This window comes from Pristis pectinata, chromosome 28 (genome assembly GCF_009764475.1).
Source record: "Pristis pectinata isolate sPriPec2 chromosome 28, sPriPec2.1.pri, whole genome shotgun sequence".
In the NCBI taxonomy this organism is placed as follows: domain Eukaryota; kingdom Metazoa; phylum Chordata; class Chondrichthyes; order Rhinopristiformes; family Pristidae; genus Pristis; species Pristis pectinata.
The window spans coordinates 24,489,750-24,515,514 of NC_067432.1; the positions used below are offsets into that span (position 1 = coordinate 24,489,750).

The window sequence follows — 25,765 nt, forward strand, 5'->3', positions numbered from 1 at the left end:
CTATTTGATCTTGGATGATGAAACTAGTAAACATGATAAGCAACAGGTGTTATAATGAGGAGCATATTAACACAAGAGCATCCATTGAGCAGTGTTTTGAAGTCTTGAAGTAATGATTCTTTTATCTGGATCACTCAGGAGATACAATAGAGTATGGCCCAGAGAAGATACATAGGGCAGGTTTCATATGCTGGAGACTTTTAGCCTTCAGTTAGAAGTGTGGGCAGGGATGGTGTGTTGGGGGATTTCAGCTCCAGTTACATGTGTAGGACAGGGAGCGTGTGCTGGGGTGCTCCAGTTGTTGACACAGTGAGGAGGGTCACAGAGATGTGCCCGGCACTACTACTGCAGTTCGAAGCCTGCTGTTGGGCCACTAGTGGCAATTGTCCAGTAACACACACCTCAGCTATGTTCCAGAACTGTGACATGTATCAGCCCAGTAGTCACTGTTGCTTCTGCCTGTCCATCAAAACTGCCCTACAGCTGACAATAAGATTTGGTCCCTTACTCAAGCTGATGGCCAGCTGATCTTTCCCAAGGTTCACTTTGGGATGTTACTCATGCCTTGATTGCCTCTGGTGTATGAATGAGCAAAGACATTCCTTGAAACTGTTTCATACAATATCATGACCATATAACATGGGGCCGTAGAGAAACTCGGGCTACAGTCTGTGCTACTGGGGCCAGCAAAGCTGCAGGTACAATGCTCTCAGTACAAAGGGCCATCCCATGCTTAGCCAAAGGACTGGAGTTCCTGCTGAAGAATATTCCTCGCTTCAACATTCCACTTTTATGTTCACCAGCCCAAGGGTCGTTGGTGAGAAAACAGCAAGTGGCAGAGGCTCAAACAATTAAAATGTCATCTGGAGCAGCAGACCTATGCTCCGTGGAGCCTTTTCCATCTCCTGGGATGGTGGCTCAGTAACCCGAGGTGTCTGTTGTAGCACCCTGAAGCCTCTTTGTATGCTGGTAACCAGAATTGCAATGACCATTGGTAGGAGTAACCGCCACACAGTCCGTGTGGTCATAAAGAGGCTGAGAACAACCTGAAGGCACCTTCCATCGTGGCTCTTTGCCAGACATCAGCACTAGATTATTGAACTCTACTGCAAATGTAAACTCACAGTTAAGTATACTCCTCTCTTTACCATTCCATCAAGCTGAAGTACCAATCCTGGTTCACCAAGGAGCTGCACCAGGCTGAGGTTAAAACAAGATACTGCTCTGGTGAAGCTAGAAACAAGACTGTACGGATACAAATCAGAAGTGGCATGCTAAGACCAAACTCCCACTCCCACAGTCAATAAATTGGCTTGAAATTCTGCACACATCCATTCAAGGATAATGCTGAACAAAATTAATAACTAATGCAAGAGAGGATTCCACAAATACCCCCTCCTCAACAATGAAAGAGCCCCTCAAGTGAGTGTGGAAGTGTGTACAACTGTGGTCAAGGGAAGTGCAGAGTGTATCTTATAAGATCTTTATTAGTCGCATGTACATTGAAACACACAGTGAAATGAATCTTTTGCGTAGAGTGTTCTGGGGGCAGCCCGCAAGTGTCGCTATGCTTCCAGCACCAACATAGCGTGCCCACAACTTCCTAACCTGTACATCTTTGGAATGTGGGAGAAAACCGGAGCATCCAGAGGAAACCCACACAGACACTGGGAGAACGTACAGACTCCTTACAGACAGTGGCCGTAATTGAACCCAGGTCGCTGCCACTGTAATAGCGTCACGGTAACCGCTACACTACCGTACCATATCTTGGCCACTTCCTGAGGTCTCCACCTCCACAGAAGCCAGCTTCCAGAGAATACATTCCCAGGTGATAGTAATGAATGGCTGAGAACACAGAGAGGGAAATGGGACCTGACCACACTCTGGCTGTCATATTGAAGACTTGCACTCCAGAATTAGTTGAACCTCAAGCCAAGTTCTTCCAGGATTGCTTCAAGACTGGCATTATGTGCTATTTTGGAAAATTCCCCAGATATGTCTTGGGAACAAAAAGTAGAACAAATTGAGTCTAACTAATTTTCATCTCAGCAGACTACTCCATTTATCAACAGAGGGATGGAAAGCAATGGTGACAATCCAATCAAATGTCTCTCATCAATAATGGTCCACTGATGGTTATTTTTGGTTTCACCAGAACCACTGGGCTCCAGAGCTCATCACAACCTTAATTCAAATGGGAAATAAAAGAGCTGAATTCTTGAGAGTGACTGCCCTTGACATCAAGGCAGCTTTTAATTAATTGTGGCATCAAGGAGCTCTGGCAAAATTGAATGGACTCAGAGGGTAAACTGTCCATGGCCAGACCTACATCACACACAGGCAAATAGCTGTGTCTGTTGGAGGTCAGCCCTAGGACATGGTTGCAGGATCTCCTCCCGGCCATTTTACAGGTCAGAACATCTTCAGCTTCCTCATCAATAAAGTTCTCTCCCTCATAAAGTCTGAAGTGGGGGCATTCGCTGATGTTTGCACAACGTTCAGTTCCATTAGGATAATGAAGCACTCTGTACCTGGTTGCAGGAAGACACCAATAACATTCAAGCTCACATGAAAAACTGGCAACAAATGTCTATATCACAAAATTGCCAGACAATGATGATCTCCAACAAAAGAGGGTCTAGCCACCTCCTCCTGATGTTTGACAGTGTTACCATGTAACATCAATATCTTGGGGGTCATCACAGAAGAGATACATAACTGGTCTCACAACAGAAAGTACTGTGGCTGGACTAACTGCATAAATACTCTGGCTACAAGAACACATCAGGGGCCAAGTGATCTCCAACAAGTGACACAGCCCCGTGCATGTAAAAGCGATTCCATCATCTACAAGACCCTGGTCAGGATTGTGCCGGGATAATCTTCATTTGGCTGATTGAGTACAACTCCTACAACCCTCCCTCCACTACTGTCACATTATCCACTGAATGCGCTGCAGAAACTTACCTAGGCTTGTTCACCAACACATTCAGGTTCATAATCAGTCTGGCCAGTGCCTGCAAGTTCACACACCAGCAGGTATAATATTATATATTTAATGATGACGTAGAAGGAGGCTATTCAGCCCATTAAGTCTATGCCAGCTCTCAGGGCAATCTCATCCCCCCGCACTTATTTCCCTGTAACCTATTCTCTAACACATGCCTATTAACACCCGCTGATTCTCCCACCAGCCATGAGCAACAGAGTGGTGCAGCAGGTAGTGCTGTTGTCTCACAGTTCCGGTGACCCGGGTTCAATTCTGACCTCTGGCGCTGCCAGTGTAGAGCTTGCACGTTCTCCCTGAGACAGCATGGGTTTACTCTGGGTGCTCCAGTCTCCTCCCACAACCCACAGACGCGGGGGTTGGTAGGTTAGTTGGCTGCTGTAAATTACCCCCAGTGTGGAGGTGAGTGGTAGAGTGTGAAGGAGTTGATGGGTATGTGGAGAAAATGGGTTACAGGGAAAAAATAGTGGGATTGCTCTGTGAGCTGGCATGAACCTGATGGGCCAAAAGGCCTCCATGTCATAAGGAAATATAATAAACGCAATCATCTCTCAGTGAATACCAGGAATCTTCTTTCTAATGCCTTGAGTAAAGGGATGACACAGTAGCACATTCTGAAGGGAGATGGACAGTGGGCAATACATGCCACCCTTATCACTGAGGCCCACATCCCATGATAAAGACAGGGTAAACTTCCACATCCAGCATTCTCATCACAGGACTGGAAGACACCCAGCCTACCCTGTCCACAGAGTCATCTCTCCTTCATTCCATCTCCTCCATTAGCTTCCAGTGCAGCATCTGGAAACCTGGGTCCCCGTGCTCTTCTAAGGTCAGCCACTCTAGTCAGATTTGGCTCCGTATCTGCTCCGACCACAGTGTATTATTGCCCCTTTAAGAGATTCTGGCTAGCTTTAGAAATGCAAGTTACTCATGATGTTGCTACCTGATGTGTGCAGTCAGTGAACGATTAAGTATTGGCTCTATGCAGAAATCTCCACAAGTAGCATGAAGATGGTGTCAATAGTGTCCTCTTCATTATGAGGTCAGAAGTGGGAACATTGGTTGGCGTTTGCACAGTGTTCTGTTCCCTTCCAATAATGCACCACCATGTGGCCACTTACAGCAAGATCTGTGCTTGAGCTAAAAATTGGCAAGTAGGATTTATATCGTAAAACTGGCAGACGGTGACCATCTCCTACAAGAGAAGGTCTAACCCCTCTTGAGTGCAGGTTATTTGTGCCTGTTTTCAGGGCTGTCTGATTTATAGTCCAATGTATTCTAAATCCATTGTTATTTAAACTTGTCAGACACTTGAAACTTTGGACACAGGCAAACCTTTTCTGCAATCATTTGCCATCGACTTGGAGGGATGTATAAGGACACTACGTTACTATGCTGGCTGGGCAGATAAGATCCATGGAAAGAGTATACCAGTGGGTGAGTCTCTCAGTTATTTTGGAATTTTACTATTTATAGAAGTAAAATTTGGTAACAGGCCTGTACTAACCGACCCTCATCCCTCTACATGGTCTTCAGCGAGTCCTTGTACTGCCTGGATCACCAGTGGGATCCTTTCTGCTGGTTTCTTCATCTTCACACAAACCATATCCAACTGCTTGCACTAAACAGCTCTATCTTTCCCCAAGTCCTTTGGAAAGCAATGATTCTGACTGCCTCACCAACCCTTCTCCACCTCCTATTTCCATATAAGATCTGTTCTTTGGATGTGTGCGATAGTTGGCTCAATTCTATAATTTCATAGTTTCAGATGGAAGAGCTGCTCTGATGGAGATGCAGTTCCTTCTTCTTGTTGGTAACGTCACATCATGCGTCCGGCCAGCACTCAGTGATTTTGTACGGTAACCATATCCAGCTTCACCTCTGCTGCACCTTATTGGTCACCACAACCACTTCAATGCTTCCCAACTCTCTGACAGCAAATCATAATTTGAAATTATTCCTGTTCAACCCTGATCTGGAACTCAAACCCTTCATCATCCAGACCTCAGCACCCTGTTAACCTTCTCCTCCAGCCTTGTGTCACCTCTCAATCTAAACACTGTTGGGTCCACTTTACATAACCTCCAATCCACCCAGAGTCTCCATTCTCCACTGTGCTCTGTCCCATTCATCTTGGCTTCATAATGCTCTCTCTGGCTCATGCCATTTCTCTCTGGCTCTGCTCCTCTCAGCCCTGCTGACTAGGGTTGCCACCCCCCTGCCCTGCCTCTGTTTATCGTAACCAACAACTCCATCTAACATATCCTTTCCACTGTATGGATTTCTGCCACACCTGACATCCTATCTTAAAGTATAAGGTACTTTTAAGTGAATATTTTGTCTTTGTGAATGTAAATAATTTTATGACAGCACATTTCATGATCACAGTTTCACAAACCAAGACGTGCAAAGTAAATGGACTTACTGCATTTTACAGGAGGTATTTTTGAAGTCACCAGTACAATGCATGAACCATGCCAGCCAACTTTCACACAGCCAGATCCCATATACTGTGACAAGGCAGTTGGCCAGCAAGGTGTCCCAGGTGAAGTGACTCCTGTTGATGCTGCCTGACCTCCCACTCCTGTAGCAGTGCTGGGTGAAGCTTCTGGCCAGGAGAGCTCTTTGGGAGGGAGGGAGGGTTCCTCGATGACTGGAGTGTTGTGCGAGTCTGTGAATTGCTGACCATCCACTTTCAGCGGTAGCTGCAGGCAGCCCTTGGGCAGGTCTGGGCGATCACATGGCTATGGTTTGCAACAAAACCAGCTCACGGAGAGATGGAGATGGTCCACTCATCACTTCCACACTGGGGACACCCCATCCATGAAGTCTCTCTTAGATCTGGACAGGTTTATTTGGGATGTTTTAATTTTAAAAATGATCACCTAAAAATTTTTATCTGTACTATTTTTCAGTGTTACGACATCATTGCATAAATCCCTAACGAAAGATTCAAAGAACAGCATTGTCTTGCTACCTTGTGGAACACCACAGTTTCATGAACAGCAGGTGTTACTGAAAACCTTGAGCGGATTTCCTGACAGTTTCAGGCACCTAGATATGTAGCTGAGGGTTCTTCAGACGGCCTTTAAAAGGACAAATGCACAAGGCCACCAGCACTCTGGCAGCTCCTGGAGAGTGCTGCTTCCTTTTTCATGGCTGCCCCATGAGGACAGGGAGAGTGCTCCACATTCACCATCATGGATAGAACATAGAACATAAAACAGTATAGCACAGGATAGGCCCTTCGGCCCATGATGTTATGCTGAATAATTAAGCTAGTAATTAAATGCCTCACTAAACTAATCCCTTCTGCCTACACAAGTCCATATCCCTCCATTCTGTGAACATTCATGTGCCTACCTAAGAGCCTCTTAAATGCCTCTATCATATCTGCCTCCATTACCACCCCTGGAAGAGCATTCCAGGCACCCACCACTGTGTAAAAAACTTGCCCCGCACATCTCCTTTGAACTTACCCCCCTCTCATCTTAAATGCATGCCCTCTAGTGTTAGACATTTTGACCCTGGGAAATAGATACCGGCTGACTACCCTATCTATGCCTCTCATAATTTTATAAACTTCTATCAGGTCTCCCCTCAGGCTTCGCCGCTCCAGAGAAAACAACCCCAGTTCTCGAGGATCTCGAGAGACTGGTTGATCGGATCCCCCATGGGAGAGGTGTCCTCTGTTCAAGGAGGGCCACAAACAGACACCCCTGGGTGGAGGTTCTGTAAGGTCTCTGTTAGGACATGAGCGCCGTCACTGAGCGGCTGCACGTCGAGGGAGCCTGCGGTGGAAGTGTGGCAGGTGCCAGCGGCTGGTCTGCTGGCTGCTCTGGGCGGGGGGATGTCCGTCCTGTGGAGTGGAGGGCATCACTGACCCCCACCCCCAGTGCTGATCAGCAAACCGTGAGGTGTGACGGGTACCGGCAGCAGCGGCTGGGACGGTCCTGCGGTGGGGACACTGAGTGAGGGTGACCCTGATTTCCACTGGGACAACAGTGCAGGCACCACGGTGATCTCGTACAGGGGAGGGGTCCTGAGCTCACGCCTGGTCACCTCATTATAGAAAGGATGTCGAGGCTTTAGAGAGGGTGCAGAGGAGGTTTGCTAGGATGCTGCCTGGATTAGAGGGCATGTGCTATCAGGAAAGACTGGACAAACTTGGGCTCTTTTCTCTGGAGTGGTGGAGGCTGAGGGGTGACCTGTTGGAAGTGTATAAAATTATGAGGGACATAGACAGGGTGGACAAGCAATATCTTTTTCCCATTATTGACCGATCCAATACCAGAGAGCATGCATTTAAGGTGAGAGGGGGTAGGTTCAGAAGAGACGTGAGGGGTAAGTTTTTTACTCAGAGAGTGGTGGATGCCTGGAATGCGTTGCCTGATAGGGTGATGGAGGCAAATTCATTGGGGGTTTTCGACAGGCTTGGATGGGCACATGAATGAGAGCAAAATGGAGGGATATGGGCATTCTGTAGGTAGGAGGGATTAGCTATGTCGGCGCAACATTGTGGGCCAAAGGGCCTGTTCTGCGCTGTAGTGTTCTATGTTCTAAGAGTGAGGTCCTGACTGCAGATGCTGGAGCCTGGAGTAACGAACAAGATAGTGGAGGAAGTCAGTGGGTCAAGCAGTATCTGTGGGGAGAAATGGACAGTTGACGTTTCATCTGCTGCTGGATGTAGCTGAAGGGGTCTCGACTTAAGATGTTGACTGTCCATTTCTCTTCACAGATGCTGCCTGACTTGCTGAGCTCCTCCAGCATCTCGTGTGTGGCTGTGGAGGGGCAGCCTGTGGAGACACTTCTCCTCGGGGAGGGAGAGGTACCGGTCTGGCTCCCGGTGAAGCCGGGGTGGATAAGATGCTGGTGTTGAGCTGTCACCCACCTCCTGCCACATGACCCCTGTGTGGAGTGTGTTGGAGGGCCGTGTTATCCAGGGAGAGAAGTGTTGGGTCTTTACCAGTGGGCAGTGGAAGACAGTTTGGTCGTGGCCAAGTGTTTGGAGATGCAGGGCAGCAAGAGCATTGAGTGAGAGCAGTGTGCAGAATAAACTGTGTGTGTGCGGAGTGAGCTCTGTGTGTGTGTGTGTGTGTGTGTGTGTGTGTGTGTGTGTGTGTGTGTGTGTGTGTATGCGGAGTGAGCTGTGCGTGTGTGCGTGCGCACAGAGTGAGCTGTGTGTGCATTCAGAGAGAGCTCTGTGTGTGTGCGCAAGTGATGTGCAGCACTGTGAATGCAGGTTTACTATAACCAATGTTGCTCCTGACCCTTCAGCATTAGTGAAAGCAGCTTCTGCTGGGAGAGACCAGCGACTGTCACACCCAGACCACAGTGGCTGCTGGGTCACAACCCGAAATGTCGACTTACAACTTCTGCCTCCACAGATGCTGCCTGACCCACCAGTGTTCTGTTTTTTTGTTCAAGGTTCCACTGTCTTCAGTCACTTTTGTCTTCACAGTGGTTGAATACCTGGTTGATGATGAATTTTGGGCTTGCTCTAATATGATGTCATGTGGGCGAGTTTAGCGCAGGAGAAACAATGCCCATGAACGTAAAAATCTCACCCAAAAATGAGTGCGTGATGGTTGTGACAGGGGCCAGGACACCCAGTGACGTGTGCAGAATTGCTTCACTCCACATTAACACAATATCCAACTTCGTAGTGCCTTTTTCTGGCATCGTGCCAATGAATTTCTTGGCTATATGTTTACTGCCTGACACATAATGACAGGACGAGTAAATGATTCCTCGGTGTTTGTTCCAATATCCTAAGGTGCTTTAAAATGCCACAGTCTTAGAAGAATGTGCAAAATCAAATTTTGGAGGGATTATGCTGAATGGGTATTTTTACTAAAGAAAGAAATTCCAGCAAGTTTTGGTCATCTGTTATTGTTTTTCTTTTACATTGACAGATGGAGATTTTGTTATGTTTACAAGACATGAACCAATTGGTGTCTGTGGACAGATCATTCCAGTAAGTTGGGCTGAGAAACTTGCTTCAATAACTTGTATTTTCATTTTTGTGGTGACTGGAAATATTTAACTACAAAGAAAAGTTCAAATGGCTTTTATAAGCTGGCTGAATTAATATAAGGAAGTGCACCTTTCAACTGTATCTGTTAAATATTGTGGGAAAGTTCTGCAGAAATATTTCTTGATGCCCCAGATGTATTCGAACTGAGTTCAAAAGTATACTTTTATAATGCTGGCGATTTCTCCGGGCTCCCTTCCACTCATTCGCGATGAGATGACTGACCATCTATCAGCAGGAACAGTGAGGCCCTGGGGCCCTCTGTCAGATGGACACCACACTGTCCATCCTGCCTCTTTCAATGAAGCCCCGACTGTGTCAACTGCGCTTGTCCTTTCTGGTCAGAGTTCTTAATCGTGGTCGCAAAGAACGGATCTCCAGCTGAACACGGCCCTGCCTAGAATCTCCCCTTCTCGCCCATCCCCAAGCTCTACCTTTGCCAACTCCACCCTACCCCAAACCCCAGAACCCAGTTTCTTTCCCCTCCTCCACTGGTTCCACCCCTCCCTTATTGGGTTCCACTTTTCACCTTCCTTACATCAGATTGTAGAACCTGCAGCCCTTTGTTGTCTCTAATTATCACGTCCCAACCTCTGCCTCTGTCTCCACCTGGCTGCATCTGCCCATCGCCCCCCCCTCATCTTCTTCTAATCACCTGCCAGCCCCCGATTCACCTCTTTATACTGACTATAGAACATAGAACATAGAACACTACAGCACAGTACAGGCCCTTTGGCCCACAATGTTGTGCCGACATTTTATCCTGCTCTAAGATCTATCTAACTCTTCCCTCGCACATAGCTCTCCATTTCTCTATCATTCATGTGTCTATCTAAGAGTCTCTTAAATGTCCCTAGTGTATCTGCCCCCACAACCTCTGCAGGCAGTGTGTTCCACGCACCCACCACTCTCTGTGTCAAGAAACTTATCCCTGACATCCCCCTTATACCTTCCTCCAATCACCTTAAAATTACATCCGCTCCTGTTAGCCATTGTCACCCTGGGAAAAAATCTCTGACTGTCCACTCGATCTATGCCTCTTATCATCTTGTACACCTCTATCAAGTCACCTCTCATCCTCCTTCTCTCCAAAGAGAAAAGCCTGAGCTCTCTCAACCTATCCTCATAAGACATGCTCTCCAATCCAGGCAACATCCTGGTAAATCTCCTCTGCACCCTCTCTAAAGCTTCCACATCCTTTCTATCTCCCTTCTACACTTCTACACTCTCAGTCCTGATGCAGGATCTCAACCCGAAATATCCCTCTGCCTCTACTGGTGCTGTCTGACCCATCGGGTTCCTGCATCCGTTTGTCTCTCACTCTATCTGTGCCCTTACACTGTCAGATCCCACAACTGATCAACACAGCTCCATTCACCACCCCCTCCCCACCCCCCCTCCCCCCCCCCGGTAAATCACACTGTCTCCCTCCCGTCCACAGGGAAGCAGTTTAGAAACAGCCTCTGGTCCACAGGTTATACCCTGTGAAACACTGTTCACTCAGTCAGTCTAACAGTTTGATCTTCACCATTTGTTTGGTATTGGTATTGGTATTGGTTTATTATTGTCACTTGTATAGAGGTATAAGTTGCCTTGCATACCGATCGTACAGGTCAATTAATTCCACAGTGCAGTTACATTGGGTTAGTACAGAGTGCATCGATGTAGTACAGGTGACGAGATTCATTACGGAATGAATTTGGAGATTTAATATGGTAATGTTTTGTCCATGTCCTGTCAACTACTATTTCCTGCTCTTGACAGACTTACAGAGTTCGCCATCATTTTATGTCAGATATATATTCATGAATCAAAAGTTAACATAACTGAAAAGGAGCCTTTGTTTTGCCATCTGTGCAATTGAGGTTATTAGATCTGGGGGATGTCACACTGTCATGTTCCTCCCCATCTCACAGTGATTGCTGGCCTCACTCCAGCTCACAGCATAAAGCTGCCCTCTGATATTTGTTTCAGCACAATAATAGGAAGATTACAGGGACAGGCGGCTCAGAGTGTTGGGGCTTCATGTGACCAAACCATGAGAAACATTCTGGGATGTTTCCCATTTCCAGAGCCGCTCATTAATTCTCAGCTCCTGAATATCAATGTGCCTCCTTCTCACTCTTACAGCCCCACTGCTTTTCTTATTGGTCCAGTCGATCTCAGTCCATAACTTCGGTCTCAATGCCTCTGCCCTTCCTATGGTTATCAGTGAATTTGTTTCTTTCCCTAGTGGAATTTCCCTCTGTTGATGTTCGTTTGGAAAGTGGCACCAGCACTGTGCTGTGGGAATACTGTGGTGATCAAACCAGCTGAGCAGACGCCTCTGACAGCACTCTACATGGGAGCGTTAATCAAAGAGGTCAGTGCCGTTTACGACTGGTCCGGGATTCAGTCACGTGGTGCATTATCATCAATTAGAAAGCAGGGAACATTACCCACCACCTCTCCTGGACTCAAGATAGGCCACAGTGCTTTGCAAATCATTCAGTATTTTTGCAGAGTAGCTATGGATGGAATTTGGAACAAGCCTGAGGCAACTTGCACACAGCAAGATCCCACTAACAACGATGTGATGATGACAGAACATGAAAACTCTTGGACCTGCTCCTCCATCTTTGTGAGATCACGTTCGATGCGATCATTGCCTTAGCTCCCACTTTCCACATCGCCCCTGACAACATTCCAATGGTTAGTCTCTGTGATGTTAATTGAGGGATAGATATTGGCCAGGATATTCGAGATAACTCGCCCTGCTCTTAAATAATGGCAAGGAAATTATTCTGGGAGGGTAGGTGAGGTCTCACCTGAAGGATGGTACTTCAGTCATGCAACATTCCCCCCATACTGTAGCCAAGGTTTAGTGCTCAAGTCTTTGGTGTGGCACTATTAAAAGAAAAGATTCAGCTTCAGAATGTAGACATCATTGCCAGCACTTTATGTCCATTCCTGATTGCCCCGAATTGTTAAGGGTCAGATATTGAGTCTGGAGCCACCTATAGGCCAGATCGGGTAAGGACAAACTTCCTCTCCTGAGGGAGATTCATGATCCAATAGATTTTTACAACAGTCTGGTAGTTTATGGTTTACTGACAGCAGCTTTTCAACTCCCAATTTAGTTAATTGCTTGGATTTAAATTCTGCAGCTGCCATGGTGGGACTTGAACTCTTATATCTCCATATCGATGGTCCAGGCCTCCAGACGTTAGTTCAGTAAAGCGAGCACTTAATTTACTTCAGGAGAAGGTCTCTGATGCAGTCTGGGACTGGGGACATGTTTCTGGTAGTGGGGGTGGTGGCTGAGAGTGGAATTTTAATATTTTACTTTATGTTTCCTGTTATAGCTCAGCACTGTTTCATTAGTGTGCACTTCCAAAACCTGCAAGTGTACTGCCCATGAATTCTGATGTATATAGGCAATGGGCAAAACTTAAGATAAGATAAGGTTTCTTTATTAGTCACATGTACATCGAAACACACAGTGAAATACATCTTTTTGCAGAGTGATTTGGGGGGCAGCACACAAGTGTCTCCAAAAAAAAGTCCAATAATGATTCGAGTTAAAATGTAAATAACAGTACATTTCAGTTCAAAAACAGTTCCTGTGTACAATACAAAATGGACAGTCTCTCCTCATTGACTCTTCTTGCTCTTCATATTCTTAAGCAGTCCCATTGGATTGAGGATGTCTTACTTCCACTGCCATTCACTGTGTTCAGAGGTGGTTGATGAGGGTGGGTAGTTTATGAGACAGGGCACTCCTTCAGTCATTTACACTGGGCATCTGTGTGCTCCCAGTAACGGGACTCGATGATCAGAGTACTGGCCTGAATGCTCTTTCTCCCCTTAGAGTAATCCTGGGCCAGGGATTCCCACAAGTCAGCGGGAATGTTCTACTTTTTCAAGGAGCCTTTGAGAACATCCTTGAATTGTTCCCTCTCTCCTGGCAACCTCTTCCTGTGACAGAGTTCACAAGAATGTGTCAGTCTCAGGAGCTCTGTACCGGACATGTGAACGATGCAGCAAGCTCATTGGAACGAACTGAGTGTAATTAGGGCCTCAATGTTTGGATATTGCTCTGGAAGAGGACACTAATGTTCATTTGTTTATCCTGCCAGTGGATGTGGAGGATTTTTGTGGAGATAACATTGGTAGTATCTCTCCAGTGCTTTGACTGTCTGCTGTAGGTAGTCCAGGTCTCAGAACCATACAGGATGACAGGGATTACTGTTGTTGGTAGACCATGAATTTTGAGTTGGCTTTGAGGTCTTGATCTTCAAGCCTCCTTTTCCAAAGGCAGACCTGATGCACTGAAGGTAGTGGTGAATTTCATCATCAATGTCTGCCGTTGCTGAGGGGAAACTCCCAAGGTAATGGGAAGTTGTCCACTTTTTCCAGGGTCTCGACATGAATTCCATCAGAGGGTGGTGTTGGAGAGGGGTGGTCTGGTGGTGGGCTTTGGGAGAGGACCTTTGTTTTCTGGATGTTAAATGGAAGTCCTGTCCTTTCAGTGCTTCAGTGATTGAATGTTAGATGGTGAGGCATACGGGGCAAGCAGGAAAGACAGAAATATCTTGAATGTTTACTTTCCCACTGGGGTGTGTGGTATTGCTGAGATGTTCCAACTTAAATGTGTTGCCTGAGGATTTCAGGATTACGGCTCTACTGTTTGTAATGTTTGAAGGTTGTTAAAAAAATTAGTTGCGTAGATGGAGTCATGGAGAAATACAACATGGAAACACTGACCATCAATCACTGATTCAACTAATCCAATGTTAACCCCATTTTTTATTCTCCCCATGTTCTCATTAATTCCCCCAGATTTTACCACTCACCTGCACACCAAGGACAAATTACAGTGACCAATTAAGAAACCAGAGCACCCAGCAGAAACCCACATGGTCACAGGAGAACATGCAAGCTCCACACAGATAATACCCGAGGTCAGGATTGAACCAGGGTCTCTGGAGTGGTGAAGTGACAGTTTTACCAGCAGTACCACTGTACCATACTCAGTAGTATGGGGTGGTTGATGGCTAGATAGATAGATAGATAGATAGATAGATAGATAGATAGATAGATAGATAGATAGATAGATAGATAGGAAGGAAGTAGGTAGACAGACAGACAGACAGACAGGCAGGTAGATAACAAAAAGGAAAGTCCATTCAGCATATTTGATGATGGTGTTTGTGGGGCTGGGGTACTTGTGGGAATCCTTCCTTTGATGATGAGTGGAGTGCTTGAAGGGTTGTGTGTAGGTTGTATTTACTACGATGTTGCAAGACTATAATATCATCAGCATCACTGGTTTCCAGCCAGAGCTCTGGTCCCCTAAATAAAGATTTACTGCAGAAATCAGAATGAGAAGAAATCAGACAGTATAGCCCTCTTGCAACATAATTTGAAATACATCTCAAAATAACCTTTCATTTGTTTCCATTAATGTTCACTGGTCCTAGTTTCAGGGCATACTTTGAAGTCATTTGTAAGGAACATTGAGCAGTGGTTTGATGGACCAGCTGCGCAAGGTCAATCTCGGAGAAACCTTTTGGGCAAGGTAGGTGGACTGTGGTGGGGAGATGCAGCAGGAACTGGCCTTGTCATTAGCAGCAGGGTACTGAACGCCTGAACGGCAATGGTGTCTACCACAAGCAGCCCATGAACACCCAGCTACATGCATCATTTCCAGATTTGCCTGCTTGACTCCCTTCCCCAATTCCCTGTCCTTGCTTCTCCACACGTCCTTCAGGAGTTAACTGATGGAGAATGTCCATGGGTTACTTGTGAATGCGACAGGTTTGAAGACATGTGAGACTGCTGTATAGAATGGCATATTGATTGATATAAGTGCCAATTTACAGTGTTAATTCTCACATTTTTGAGCAGTTATTTTGTGACATTGTTTTAAATTTAAAGTGTATAATGGCCATGTAACCCTTTAGAGTCACAGTATCAAAGAGTCATACAGCACAAAAACAGGCCCTTCAGCCCAACTCTTCCATGCCAACCAAGGTGCCCACCCAAGCTAATCCCATTTGCCTGCATTTGGCCTATATCCCTCTAAACCTTTCCTATCCATGTACTTATCCAAATGTCTTTTAAATGTTGTTCTTGTACCTGCCTCAACCACTTCCCCTGGAAACTCGTTCGATATACCCACACACCCTCTGTGTGAAGAAGTAGCCCCTCAGGTCCCTTTTAAATCTTTCCCCGCTCACATTAAACCCATGCCCTCTAGTTTTTGCTTTCCTTTTCCTGGGAAAAAGACTGTGTGCATTCACCTTATCAATGCCCGTCATGATTTTACACACCTTTATAAGGTCACCCCTCAGTCTCCTATGTTTCAAGGAATAAAGTCCTCGCCAGGGAAGATTGAAAGGGATTCAGGTGTTGGACGTCATCTGTGAAATGGAGGCCCTAGCATTTGGCTGGTGTCACAGTGTATGTGAAGACAGATCCCATGATCTCCTGAGGGCTAGTTAGCCCAGCATGGCGTGGGAGTCACTGGAGAGAGAGTCTGTCAGGCTCTGTCCTGTGTTGGGCAGGGTTGCTGGGTGTTTGCAGAGTGCCACATGATGCACCAATTTCCCTCAGGGGAAACTGACAAACAATAGGTCAGGGATTCCAGCCCATTGTAGCAGCTACACTTTGGAAGAGCACAGTGGTGCAGCTGGTAGGGCCGCTGCCTCACCGCGCCAGAGACATGGGTTCAATCCTGACCTCGGGTACTGTCTGTGTGGGGTTTGCAAATCCCATCTGTGAGCATGTGATGTCACTCCAGCATCCCCCCCCCCCCAACATCCCAAAAGACATGCAGGTTGGTTGGTTAATTGCCCCTGTAAACTGCCCCGAGTGTATAGGTGAGTGGTCGAATAATAGTGTCATAGATACAACATAGCCCATTTAATCTGTGTTGACCACTAAGCATCCATTGTTACACTAATCCTACCCAGGCCCATTTCTTTCTCCTTATGTTCCCATCAACTCCCCTCCCCCAGACTTTTCCACTAATTTACATGCTAGGGACAATCTACAGCAGCCAATTAACCTGCCAACCAGCATATCTTCGGGATGTGGGAGGAAATTGATGCACCTGGAGGAAGCCCACACAGTGTGCAAACTCCACACAGACAGTACCCGAGGTCAGGATTGAACCCTGACTCTGGGGCTGGGAGGCAGTGGCTCTACAGGCGACACCACTGTGCTGTCTACTGATTACTGGGCTAGTAGAAAAGCTTGGCAGTTGGTGTCCACTTGGTGGGCTGAAGGGCCTGCTTCCATGCTGTGTGACATTATGAAACTTGAGCTTTGTTGACTGCAGATCACTTTGGGAATACCTGAGGCTGTGAAAAGTGTTGCATCGGTGGAATCTATTTCCTTTATCTGCTCCCTGCAGAACATACTGCCCTCTGGTGTCCAGATTCCCAGTCAGTGCTTGAAGTGGTGAAGCTCCAGGCCCAGGGGCACCACCTGACCAGGAGAAATGGTCCAAATGTCCATGGTTATTTCCCAAAGAAGGCTGAGACCTCAGACGAGAAAAAGTTGGGGTGAGGGGCATGGGTGGGTTAATCAAAGGGAGGTGGAAAGACTCTGTCACACCAGAGGGCTTCCTCAGATCCATTTCTGTTCTATCCTGAGTTCTACCACTCAGAACACAACAATGGCAGCCTGAAAGTCCAGGTAGATTATGTTCAAATTATCCCATACTTTATTCCACTCTTTGTGATATGGGAGCATCAGCAATGAACAGGCAGAATTTAGATAGCACCTTGAATGTAATAAAATGTACCATGGGGTTTCATAGGAAAGTAATTAAACAAAACTTGACTCTGGAGAAGGTGAACAAAGGCAGGTTAAGGAGGTGGATGTTGATGCGCGTTTTAAAGGAGGGAGAACAGAGGAGAGGGTTAGGGAAGGAATTCCTGAACTTAGGATCACAGCAGCTAAAAAATAGATGCCAGTGTGGAGCAATTAAAATCAGGACTGCTTGTGAGTTCAGGGTTGGAGGAGCACAGAGATCTCAGAGAAAGATTTGCAAACAAGGATGAGAATGTTAACGTTGATAGTTCTGATTTCTGGCTGAGCTTACATTTATTTAGTGTGGACATTGGGAAGCTGTAGAGGTCTGAGGCTGTTCAAGGTGACAAAGCGGCGGATGTGTGTTTCAGCATGGATGGTCTGAAGCAGAGATAGAGCTGGCAATGTTGTGGGGACAGAGGTACTGACAGCAGCAAGTCAACAGAAGCTCATCTCCGAGTCCTATGTAACTGTCAGACTGCGACCAGGCTGGTTCAGCCTCAGGCTTTTGCCAGGGAGATGATGGAAGTGATGGGGACAGATGGCGATAGCTTTGGTCTTACCAAAACCGAAAACAGGAAATTACTGATCTTCCATTATTGGATGTTTGATAAGCAGAAAAAACTCTGGCCCTGAGCCTGGCAAACTTTGGCTCTGAGGCCTGGCACTGGGGTCTAACACTGAGGCCTGGCACTAAACTTCAGCACAGGTACCTAGGCTGTGATAAGATGTTTACATATGGAGCTGCCCCGCCACTGAACTCCTCCTGCCTCCCCGCTGGAAGTCCCACTACAGCGTGAGTTACAGGGGAGAGTTTGGGTGTAGTATCTGCATACAATTACATCAGGGATCATACCTCTGCTGAAGTGATGAAGGTGCGGGGGATTGTTGGACTGTGTGCTGTGTGCTGACCAACAGGACACTTGGTGTTTTCTTACTATTATACAGCAGGGAACATTGCTGCACAGAGCAATTCATTGCATTTGTTTACACTATTTGCATGATGCCAACATGGCATTACTTGTTCATTCCCAAACATTCCATGGTGCTTTCAGGAACTAAGTACTGAAATGTGACCCTGGAGCTGAAGAGCATTGGCTACACACCACGCTGGAGGGATGGTGGCTTTCCTATATGTTACTCCCCAGAAGGTTGGCCAAGAGACAGGCAGCGGTGGTAAAGAGAGAAGGATGTGTTTATGTACAGGGGTGGGAAAGTACGGGGTTCAGTACAACAGAAACCCAAGAGAGACAGAGATGCAGGAAGACCATGCGACGAGGAAGCAAGTCGTGGTGGGAGTTTCAAATGTCAGCTTTATTTAGGCTGAAGGCTGAAGGCCGCCCTCTGAATTCTGTGTCAGGGTGAAGGATGCCATGAGCCAAACATTTCCCATGGAATTTCACAGGGAGGTAAGCAGCCTTAGAACCAATGAGATGGGTTGAAATACACACCAATCTCCTGGGAAGTGTCTCAGCAGTTAGGCACCAGATTGAGTTGACGAGAATGTGGGGGCAATAGAATAAATGTGAGATTAGGATAAATAGATAGTTGATGACCAGCATTGACTCAATGGGCCAAAGGGCCTGTTTCCATGCTGTATGTCTCTCTGACCCTCTGAAAATAAACAAGACTACAGGATGATAATCTGTTGATGGCTGTTGTGCGGCGCTCTGGGGTGGTGGGGAAGGATGAGTGTGAGAACAGTCAAAATAATGCGACACTGAACTGGTTTCTGAAACGAGGAGATTATACCTGAATGAAAGCCTAATGGTTGTTCCTCAGATTAGGTCCTGGTGGAGGGAGCAGGAAGGAATAGGGTGGAACGGGATGGGGGTGAGGAAGGGAGGAGGAGGTGAGGAAGGGAGGAGGGGGTGGGTGGTGGTTAAGCCAATGCATCAGGAAAGTCAAGGTTTCAGACCAGCAGAGGAAAGCAGGATAGAGTCATAGAGTCATAGAGAGAGACAGCATGGGAACAGGCCCTTTGGCCCATTGAGTCCGTGCTGACCATCAACCACAGATTCCTACTAATCCAAAGCAACAAGCAGTCTGTTGGAGGAACTCAGCGGGTCGAGCAGCATCTGTGGGAGGAAAGGAATTGCCGATGTTTCGGGTCGAAACCCTGCATCAGGACTGAGAGTGAAGAGGGGAGGTGGCCGGTATAGAGAGGAGAGGGGGCGTGGTGAGACAGGAGCCCCCTCCCTTTATTAGTGGACTGAGGAGGAGTGAAGGATGATGGGAAGGTCGAGCCAGATGGGGGAGTGGGGTGGAGTTGGGAAGCAGAAGTAGGTGGATGATGGATGGAGGCGGACAAAAAAAAGGAGAGACGGATGGCGCAAGGTGGGAGGACGGGAGGGAGGAGGCGGAGACAGCTGCTGGAGGAGGACCCTACACTAATCCTACTCTAATCCCATTATTGATTCTCCCCACATATTTCATCAACCCAACCCCCCCCCTCCCCCAGATTCTACCACTCACCTTCACACCGGGGGCAATTTACAGGGACCAATAAATCACCCAATTAGCGCATCTTTGGGATGAAGCCTGTCGAATGAAAACAGAACGCATTGAGTTTCCAGAATAGAAAGGGCCTCCACCCTTACTGGTGCCCTACAAATGATCCTATGTGTCAGTGCCAAATTCCCAGGGTGTTGGCATGAAGCTCTTTCGGAGTTTCTCCAGCCTCCCAACTCTATTCAGGGCAGACGGTACGGTTTTAAAGTCGTTTCTGGGAAATAAGACCCATTCATGTAAATACAAAATATGCAAAACAGAAGTAAAGCAGAAAATGCCGGGAATACTCAACTGGTCAGGTGGCATCTGTGGAGGAAGAAAGAGTTAATGTTAGTGTAGCGGTTAGCGTAACGCGATTACAGCACCAGTGACCCAGGTTCAATTCCGGCCACTGTCTGTAAGGAGTTTGTACGTTCTCCCTGTGTCTGCGTGGGTTTCCTCCGGGTACTCTGGTTTCCTCCCACATTCCAAAGGCGTACGGGTTAGGAAGTTGTGGGCATGCTATGTTGGCACCGGAAGCGTGGCGACACTTGCGGGCTGCCCCCAGAACGCTCTACGCAAAAGATGCATTTCACCGTGTGTTTCGATGTACATGTGACTAATAAAGAAATCTTATCTTATCTAATGATCGTTCATCAGAATTGGCCAGGACAATTCATTACCCAGAATCCAGACAGAGCAATCCATGACATTATGAGATTTCTGACCATAGAAGTCCCAAAAGTTCCATTCTGGGACTCCTGTGGAAGTCCCAAAATGGGGGTAAAGATCTTGCCTCTTTATTCTGATTTCCCCCATCAAGTGAAATTCTTTATCCACCCCTTCAACTCATTTTTAACATTGTAAACTCATCATCACTATTGGCCATGAGCCCTGTCCTGCAGGACTCACTGGTGATCCCGTGGCATTGCAACCAGTGAGCTGCTCCATGGGTGCCCAGCGGGTCCCCGGTTTATTGGTCATGTCCTGATGATGCTAGATGACTGATTTGGTGCAAGTATCTCACTCTTTAATTTTGGCACTATGACTTCCATTTGCCCTGGTTGGGTATATACCAATTCATTTTCTTCAACATTTAAATAAACTTTCAAGGTCAACACCGATAGCTTCTGAAAGCCTGTTTTCCACGTGCACTTGATACAGAAAGGTTTGAAAGAACAGCTTGTAGCAGAAACCCCTGGAGTTGTGAGGAAAAACAAACGCCGTTTTGGGATTCGTGTATAAGGACCAATATTAATTTAAACTTGATATTTGGTAGCAGGTGGTTGAAAAGTGAGTCTCCCATTGCAGGAAGCTAGGCAGCAGGTACAGTATAGGTTTACGTGGATGATGGTGGGGAAGGGGCAACTCTTGTCATTGTCGTATTTCTCATATTTCCTTACAAAATAAAAGGAGGAAATTTGGGCCATCGAGAGTATGCTGGCTCTCAGGACAAGCACACCAATTACATTCCCCCACTTATTTCCCTGTAACCTGTTCCCTCACATATCCATTAACACCCCTCTGATTCTCCTACCAATTAGCAGCCAATTAACCCAACAACCAGTGAGTCTTTAAGATGTGGGAGGAGACCAGAGCACTGAGAAAACCCACGCTGTCACACAGAGAATGTGCAAACTCCACACAGATCGTACCAGAAGTTACTGGAGTTGAGCCTGGGTTACTGGAATTGTGAAGCAGCATGTTTTGATGTGAGACGAAACTCTGAAAGAGAAGCAGAAGGTTTTTTATATTATGTTCTTATGTTCTAAGAGTTGGATGGTGTAATGCAACATCTTTATGAACTGTTCAATTCAATTTCAGTATAAAGTCAACTACAGTGAAAAATCATAGACTAACCATAAGTTCCACTACATGCATGATTTTCCCTCTGGGTCTTCTGTGTATCTGAGACCTGGACACACCTAGGAGCCTGGACAGGTACAGTAGCAGCCTGTGCAATAACTTCTAACACCACCTCCAGGAGCTGGGTGCACACTTCATCACTACTTGCACATCTGCCCAAACAGGTTCAGGCTCTGAGTTCTGCTACAGGAAACCTACCTCAGGTAGATCTCCTTGAAGCAATATCATGACCTAATTTTTGCTTGGCTCCCTGTGCATCCCACTTTCACCCTCACACAAGCAACCCCCATGCCAAATGACCACCCCCTGCCACTCTAGTGCCCTCCCTGACCCTCCCCCCAATCTACACTACTCTGACATTTTACCATATTTACTTGGTATTATTGGGCTAACCTGCCAACTCCATGTTAGTGATGGAGAGGCACTTATCTGTAAGTTATATCATATATACTGGTTGGAAAGTCATGGCCAGTGTGTGCCTGAACTAATGTTCATAGTCAGTCTGAAATTTGCTACCTAATTCTGGAGGCTGGAAGTTAGTGGATATTTCAATCTGTTAACATGTGAATCCGTTCCTTAATTTCAGGTTCCATTCCCTCCTGGTGTAGTGAATATCATCCCAGGATATGGACCCACTGCTGGGGCAGCTATAGCCTGCCACAAGGACATTGATAAAGTGGCATTCACTGGTTCTACTGAGGTATCACATCACCATTATAATTCCGGCAATGTGTTCAAACACACTAAGACTATTATAACAAGAATATGCTGTAAATGCAGGAATACTCATTTTCTCATTAACTTCCTGTCAAACGTATCCATGCTGAGGACAAGGTCAGAGACACATGTGTGGGTAATTTGCAAGGCAAGGATTAACTGGAGAAAGTGTGGCACCATCAGTCACACTTGGGTGTTGGACATGTACCAGGGAACAAATATCCAAGCCTAGAGTCTGCACTGGCTTTTCAACTCAATTTGCATGAAATTGTGTAAGCAAATGCAAAATACCAAGGAAGTTTGTACAACCTGTGTCCATCTTCCATGCCCTTTGTGCTTCCTTGATAAACATTATGCTGGAAGTTGGTCCCACCCCTAACCTACCATACACCAGATCAAGAAAGTCATCAAAGCCAGCTTCTGTTAATTGGAGTCATTTCCAAGCCTTTGAGGAGCCTCATAGTATTTTTAAACACAAGTGGGTAAAGTTTAAAAGTATTTGCTGGTGAAAATAACAACACTCAAGAAGATAGACACCATTTAGAATGGAGCAGCCAGTTTGACTGCTCCATTCTGAATCTATCCATCGCTTCCACTCCCAAACCACCAAACCCCTGTGCTGAAGTGGAAGCCACAAAATGCTCTCAAGTTACTTGCACAGGTTGGTCCAACAACACTTCCCAAATCCACAGCCTCTACCACCAAGGAGGACAAGGGCAGCAGGTGTATGAGAACACCAGGGTTCCCCTCCAAGGCACGTGCCACTCTGACCTGAAAATATATCATTGGTCCTTCATCGTTGCTGGGTCTAAGTCCTGGAGCTTCCTGCAAACAGCACTGTGGGAGCACCTTCACCAGAAGGACTGCAGTTGTTCAAGAATGTGGCTCACCTTGTCAAGAATAATCAGAGGCGTACACTAAATCCTGGCCTAGCCAACAGGGTCCAGACCCCTCACATAAAGGAGTCAAAATATACTTAAATTACTCAGAAATTGGTTAGTATTTCTGCATAACAAGAACTTCATGTTGCATAAATTTTAAAACTAATTCTCAGTTATTTGGGATTAAAAATCGGACCAGTTATTATTCTTTTAAATCTCAAATAACCAGTATTTCTCAGTGCTGAGTATATTTTTGAGTTCTGTGCTAAATTCTAGCCATTTGCATTGAATCAAAGAAGGTTTTTTTCAGCAACATACAGAAAATGTTCAAGTTGAATGTTGAACAATAAATTCCCTCAGGAAACCCAGCCCAATTTTAACTGCAGAGAATGGCATCTGGATTGTAACTTAGCCTGAAACAGAATCTCTTGGCTCCAATTTTAGGCTGAGATCCAAGGTCTTGTTCCTGGCTGCCATGGTTAGTCAAGTAACAAATCACGCAGGAAATCTACAGGAAAAGAAGTGCAGGATTCCAGGTTCAACCAAGAACCAACAATCTGCCAAGGATTTCAGACAGAACTTGAGGAATTAGGTCCCTGTGCAGTCTAACCTCCAAATCACTCAGTGCAATTCAAAGAGAAATACAGAATCAGAATCACAATTAGGTTTACCATCACTGACGTATGTCATGAAATGGGTTGTTTTGTGGCAGCAGTACAGTGCAAGACATAAAGACATAGAAATTACTATAAGTTACAAAAATAAATAAATAGTGCAAAAGAGAAATAACGAGGTAGTGTTCATGGGTTCATGGATTGTTCAGAAATCTGATGGCGAAGGAGAAGTTCTGTTCCTGAAATATTGAGTGTGGGTCTTCAGGCTCCTGTACCACTTTCCCGATGGTAGGAACATGAAGAGGGCATGTCCCAGATGGTGGGGGTCCCTAATGATGGATGCAGCCTTCTTGAGGCACCACCTCTTGAGGATGTCCTCAATGGCTGGGAGGGTTATTCCTATGATGAAGCTGGCTGAGTCTACAACCCTCTGCAGCCTCTTTCGATCCTGCACATTGGAGCCTCCATACCAGGCGGTGATGCAACCAGTCAGAATGCTCTCCACCGTATACCTGTAGAAATTTGCAAGAGTCTTTGGTGACACACCAAATCTCCTCAAACTCCTAGTGAATTAGAGCCGGTGGTGTGCCTTCTTCATGATCGCATCAATATGTTAGACCCAAGATAGATCCTCTGAGATGCTGACGCTCAGGAACTTGAAGCTGCTCACCCTTTCCACCGCTGACCCCTCAATGAAGACTGGTGTGTGTGTATAGTCCTGGGATACAGTCCTGGAATGAGCAAGATATACAATGGGAATTTTTCACTGCAAAACAATGTTGATGTTAGTAGGACATATGGTGAGAATATTTTATTTAGGTGACATGCGGAGGTAACTTGGACACGTAGTGATGGTATGTTACCGGGGTGTAGTGCTAATGAGTGGGATTTTCTGAAATAATACATTTTTCAGATGAGGTGCTGAGTTTCTTGGAGTGTACAGTGAAAACATATTATTGAAGTAGTGTGGCAATTAGTGAAAATATATTATCAGGATAGTTATCGGGCTAGTGGGATGGAAAGAGGGAAAATCTTATTCAGTGGGTATTGGAGTTAGTGGGACGTACAGTGAGCATGTGTTAGTGGGAGACAGTGCTGTGATTAATAGGTTTTACATTTATAATATTGTGATAGTGCATGGATAAATGGGGTCAGTGGTGGGAGTATATTATTGGGATACAGCAATGTGGTTAGTGGAAGGTACAATGGAAATATGTGGAGATACAATAACACACAAAGGAGCTGGAGTAATTCAGCAGGTCAGGCAGCATCTATGGAGGGTGATGGACAGTCGATGTTTCGGGTCGAGACCCTTTAAGATTCAAAGATGGGTTTCGTGGAATGTCATTGGAATACTCCATGTATTTCACTGTGTTTCGATGTACATGTGACTAATAGATAAATATTTTATGTTTAGTGGGATGTATAGTGGGTATCTATTATTGGGATATAGTACTGGGCTAAATGAGATTTACAGTGGGAATATATTATTGGGTTACAGAGCTGGAGGCAGAGTTGAACCGTGTGAATGTATTACTGGAATGTGTCCTGAGGTTAATAGGATATACAGTGAGAATATATTGTCAGGGCACTGCTGGGATCCACAGGATATACAGTAGGGATATATTATTGGGATAGTACTCGGGTTAGTGAGCTGTAGAGTGAAAATCTTTTATTGGGATATTCCTGTGATGTACAATGAGTATTATTAATATAGATTTTATCATTATTAGGATTTTCAGTAAGATGATATGATTGGGGTATCACTGGGTTTTAGGGGGTAAACAGTGCAAATTTAGTATTGGGTTAGTACTAGGGTTAGTAAGGTGTAAAGTGAGAATATATTGCAACCAAAACAAAGGTTATTGATTTTCAAATCTCAGAAGAGAGGGTCCTATCTGAGAGAGAAGTGTTGTTTGTCTCTGTATTTGCTCGGACCCACTTGTGTTCCTCTCTTTCCCATGTCGACAGGTGGGAAAGTCCATCATGGAAGCTGCCTCCAAAAGTAACCTGAAGAGGGTGACCCTGGAACTTGGGGGCAAGAATCCCTTCATTGTCTTTGCAGACTCTGATTGTAAGAGAAAGTCATTTTTGTTTTTATGAATTTCCCAAGATGCCACTTAGTAAAACAGCCCTCCTGCCACAATCAAATTGTGTTTATTTCAATGAAAACTCAAAGTGTTGTACAGTAAATCTTTGAAGTTCTCAGCCTCAGATGATTGTGGGTTCACAGCAGTTAAGTGCATTTATCTCTGTGATTTTTGGATTTTCTGATGGAATCTCTCCTGGGCGATCATCAAGGGAGTCAGAAAAATTGGGAAAGAGAGAAAATTAGTTAAACAATGGATTA

At 45.8% G+C, this 25,765-nt stretch overlaps 1 protein-coding gene across 2 annotated transcripts in view; it reads left to right on the plus strand.

The window, feature by feature from the left end:
- aldh1a3 (aldehyde dehydrogenase 1 family, member A3) overlaps positions 1–25,765 on the plus strand; it is a 97,431-nt gene that overhangs the window by 51,869 nt on the left and 19,797 nt on the right. For both annotated transcript variants that reach the window (XM_052040410.1, XM_052040411.1), the window contains exons 4-8: positions 4,321–4,450; positions 8,929–8,990; positions 11,281–11,409; positions 21,790–21,903; positions 25,387–25,489. In XM_052040410.1, the coding sequence (XP_051896370.1) occupies positions 4,321–4,450; positions 8,929–8,990; positions 11,281–11,409; positions 21,790–21,903; positions 25,387–25,489 (538 nt within the window). The remainder of the gene's footprint in view (positions 1–4,320; positions 4,451–8,928; positions 8,991–11,280; positions 11,410–21,789; positions 21,904–25,386; positions 25,490–25,765) is intronic.